The sequence below is a fragment of the Tupaia chinensis genome, unplaced genomic scaffold (assembly GCF_000334495.1).
Source record: "Tupaia chinensis unplaced genomic scaffold, TupChi_1.0 Scaffold000248_2, whole genome shotgun sequence".
Taxonomy (NCBI): domain Eukaryota; kingdom Metazoa; phylum Chordata; class Mammalia; order Scandentia; family Tupaiidae; genus Tupaia; species Tupaia belangeri.
The window spans coordinates 2,971,915-2,976,208 of record NW_006159727.1 but is presented as its reverse complement, the minus strand read 5'-3'; the positions used below and the strand labels follow the sequence as shown (position 1 = coordinate 2,976,208).

The following is a 4,294-nucleotide window of genomic DNA, read 5'->3' as shown; positions in this document are numbered from 1 at the left end:
TTCCCCTCTTTTACCTTCTCCTTCACCCTCTCTCTCCTCTTCTCCCCCATCTCCTTCCTCTTTTCCTTCTCCCTCCCCTTCACCTCCCCCCTCTTCTCCATCCTCTTTCCCCACCTCTTCCCTTTCTCCTCTGTCCACCTTCTCCTCTCTTCCCTCTCCTTCTTCTTTTCCCTCCCCTTCCACATCTCCTTTCTCTTCTCCTTCCCCCTCTCCTTCTCTTCCTTCCCCTTCTTCCCCTTCTCTTTCTTCCTCTTTAGCCTCTTCTACCCCCTCTCCTTCCTCATTTCTTTCTCCTCTTTTCCCCTCTCCTTCTTCTCCCTCCCCCATTTCTCCCTCCCCTTCTTCCCCTTCCTCTTCTTCCTCTTCCCCCTCTCCTTCCTCCTCTCCACCATCTTCTTCCCCCTTTTCTCCCTCTCCTTCCCCCTCTTCCCTTCCTCCTTCCTTCTCTCCCCTCTCTTCTTCTTCCACCTCACTTTCTCCTTCCTCTTTTCCCCCTTCTTTGTCCTCATTCCCTTCTCCCACCTTCTCTTCCCCTTCCTCTTCTCCTCCTGCCTCATCTTCTTCTCCTTGTTCCTCTGCCCCTTCTGCCCCCTCTTCGAGCTTACCCTCTTCTCCTTCCTCTATCTCTTGGGTTCTTTCCTCCTGATAAACTTGTTCCCTCTCCTTTTTCTCCCATTCTTCCTCATCCCTCTTCTCCCACCCTTCCTCCTCTATGAAGTCCTCCTCTCCCTTATCCAGGCTCTCCATCTTCCCTCCTCCCTTGTCTTCCTCACCCTCCTCCTGCCCCTGCTCCCCGTCCTCCCTCTGCCACTGCCTTGCCTGTGAGTTCCCCTCCTCGCAGATCCCATCCCTTCCTCCTTCAGGACTATCCCCTGCCTCTGCCCCTGCCTTTCCCTTGCCTTCACTCACCTCATCTGATAGGCTCTTTGTTTCCTCCTCCTTTCTTCCTCCATGCACCTCCACATTCTCCTCTCTTGCCTCTACCTCTTGCTGCTCTAATTCACTTCCTTCTGACTCTGATTCTTCCTGCTCCTCTGGGATCTTGGATAAGAGGTCACACTTAAAATCATATTTTGTCATGAATTTGGACATTTGGGGTCCCGCTGCTTCCTTATGTCCTTGTCCAATGAAATTTCTGTTATACCACAAGCTGTGGTCAGTTTCTACTTCATCCTCATCCTTCTCTGCACTACCAGGTTCTTGTGACTCAGGATTCTCCTCTTCACCAACTATTATACCCTGCCAAATCTCAGTTTCACTTTCCGCGTACCACTCTGGCTCTTCTATCGCTTTTCTTTCATTGCCAAAGATCACACTTTGCTTGCTACTTTTCTTTTCTTTAATAACATCATCTTCTTCACTGTCACTATTTTTGTCTCTATCTGGTAACTCATCAAAGAATTTATCAACCTCTTGCATATTCCTTTCACTTTTTCTTAAATGCTTCCGACCTGCCATTTCCACCAGCTTGGTTTCCTTCTCAGAGACTATTTCTTCTGCTTCTGAATCCTTCTCACTGGTTCCTCCATCACTTGCCTTTTCTACTTCCTTAGTTCCAAGTGGTTCAACATCACATTGGTTTTCCTGTCTAATTCTCTCCTTTTGCAATCCCTCTCCGTCGGTGTCAGCCTGGAGCCCTCTCTGGCTGGTATCACTACCTACATCCTCATCTGAAAATTCTTCCATAGTCAGAGCTGCTTCCATCATGAATGAACCTTTTGCCAGATGCTGTTTATATGCCTTCCCTTCGTTCTCTTTTGACATCTCTTCATATTCATATACATTACTACCATCATTTTCAGTACGAGCTGTTTGCTGGGTCAGTTTCTCGAGTGTTTCTTGTTTCTGTAAAGTTTTGAAGTAATCGTCATACTACTATTAATTGACAAAGGTAACTTATCTACTCTAAATTATTGCCAAGACTTTACAAAATATAAAGTCTTCTATTCAATAGGAGAATTAAAATATTCAGTTTTATGTGACATTTTGCTGAAGATTTGTTTTCTTTAGAGGCACGTTATGCCCTTTAGATCTGTGGCACATTTAATTTTGATTTAGTAACATGTATCTGTGCTTAGTTTTCAATTCCCACTACTTGCTTTAATTTTGTCATTAATTACAAGATCATCGACATTTATTTTCCACCCCTTTTATCAATCAGTTATTACATAAAACACATTTTCAGACTGATTTTTCAAGATGCTGCTCAAATTTTCACACTTCTCTTGCATGTAAAGCAGTTCACTGTAATTTTCTACCTTCTCTACCATTTTTAATTTTCAAATTTTTATTTGTCCTGTGAGTCCATGAAAACAATAAAATTAAAGAACACAAGAAAAAATGTAAAAAATTTAAAAACTGAAAAAAATAAAGTTTATATCTTAAATTAAAAAACCAAAATGAAAACTGTAAATCAAATATTTTCAGCTATATACTAAATAATAATGAATATAGTTTCTTTTCTAAACATCTTTACGAACTTTCAAATTTTTGATCCTCTTCCTTTTATCTATTATTTTCTTTATAATAATCTACATACATGAAAAAACAGTAAGAGGAAAAAATACTTAGGGTAAAAATCTACGATTTTTATTGGAACCAGCAGATATAATGGTTACACCACAGGACTCCCACATTGTCGACCAAAATTTGAGTCCTGGACCCAGTGGCTTAAAACTCAGGCTGGGTGCATGTGCATCCATGCCCAATGTCCCGAGAAGAGAATGCAGGAGAAAAGACTGCAGCGTGGCCATCCCCCCTGGGGGGGTGATTTTTCACTTTCTGTCTCTCTCTGGTGAGTACATGCACCCTATAGCAAAAATCTCTATAAAAAAAAGAAATCAAAGTATAAAAACTATGAAATCAAACACTGGGATATGAAAAATATGTCAACAATATGGAATTAATTTCTTGCTGGACAAAATATGGCAAAACCAAATTGTTACACTAAATTTTACAAACTAACTGATTCAAATACTAGATGAATTTGAGTCTCTGATCATTACACCTCACCGAATCAAATTTTATAAATTTTGATAAGTGCTGGCCTTAGAAAAAGGCTCATTTGTTGCCTAAGAAATTATTAAAGCAGGACAAGTTAAAAGTCTTTTTTCAAGAGCCTCAAGAGAGACAGAACCAGTTACCAGAACTGATTTCTTTTAAATTATGTGCTTTTCATTCCCTGGTACAATAAAGCAGCCCAAAAGAGGCAGGGCACAGAGTCTAAGAAAAGAGGAAGGAAAGACACAGAAAAGATGTCTGTTTGGAAATAGAGTCAGTTAATAAGTCAGTCAACATCCATTGAGTTTCTACAACCATATTGGTAGAATAACTCTCCCAAATTCAAAGGAATGCTGTCATTCACCATAACTTTCTGAAATATAGACAAGACTAATGAGGACTTACTCTAAATGTTTACAGTTAGTAAGATTCTCTTGCATTCGGTGGCCTTAGTTTTAAGGACTTTTAACTCAATAATGAAGCAAAAGTACTAGAGATAAACATTATAAGCTTTCTGTAGCCTTTTTCCTTCAATTTACATTGCTTTAATTAACCCTTCATCCTTTCATCCTGTGGTCTTTAGAGACAGGAAAGGCAAAGGATTTCAATCTCTTTAGGATTTTAAAACCCACAAAGTATTCCTTTGTCTTGCTACTTATTACTCACAAAAGGTCTCTTTCTCACCCATGAATGGTCTCTGACTAAATTCAAAATGTATACTTTAATCTTGTTCTTATACTATCAACTTCTTGATAAACTAAGCCCAATCCAAAAATTGGAAAAGTGATTATCAAATGTTTTCACTAAAATCACAAAATGTGATTAACCAGCCAGAGAGCAAATCTGATAAACAGTAACTCCTTCTTATACATAAGAACTACAGTCATCATCTATTGCTTGACAGCACATAAAGCATAGCTACTGTAACGATGATAGTGACCTCGAAGAGCAAATTTCAACAATGGCATTCTATCGCTCTTGTTACATCACAGAAAATACATACCAACAGAACTAGTCATAAAAGGACTCCATCTATTTTGTATTCCTTGTCTTTTAAATTATAAAGTAAATGCTTACCTTTCTTATGTTCTTTCCAGAAACCTTCTAAAAAATAATTTAAACTGTTCTTACCCATCAAAATTTTAAAATTCTGTATATTATACCTTTTGTTTCTGAATTGGTGATAATTTCAATGACTTGTCATTGGAATTCGGGCTCATCATATGTGTCTGAAATAAATTTTAAAAAAGTGTTCTAAAAAAGACTATATATATAAAATATATTTTCATATCCT

General features: G+C 38.8%; 1 protein-coding gene across 1 annotated transcript in view; it reads right to left on the bottom strand.

Moving 5' to 3' along the window:
• The window catches only part of RPGR (retinitis pigmentosa GTPase regulator), a 52,271-nt gene that overhangs the window by 17,755 nt on the left and 30,222 nt on the right, over positions 1-4,294 (bottom strand). Inside the window, 1 exon segment of the mRNA XM_014587948.2 lies at positions 906-1,845. Coding sequence (XP_014443434.1) covers positions 906-1,845 — 940 coding nt within the window.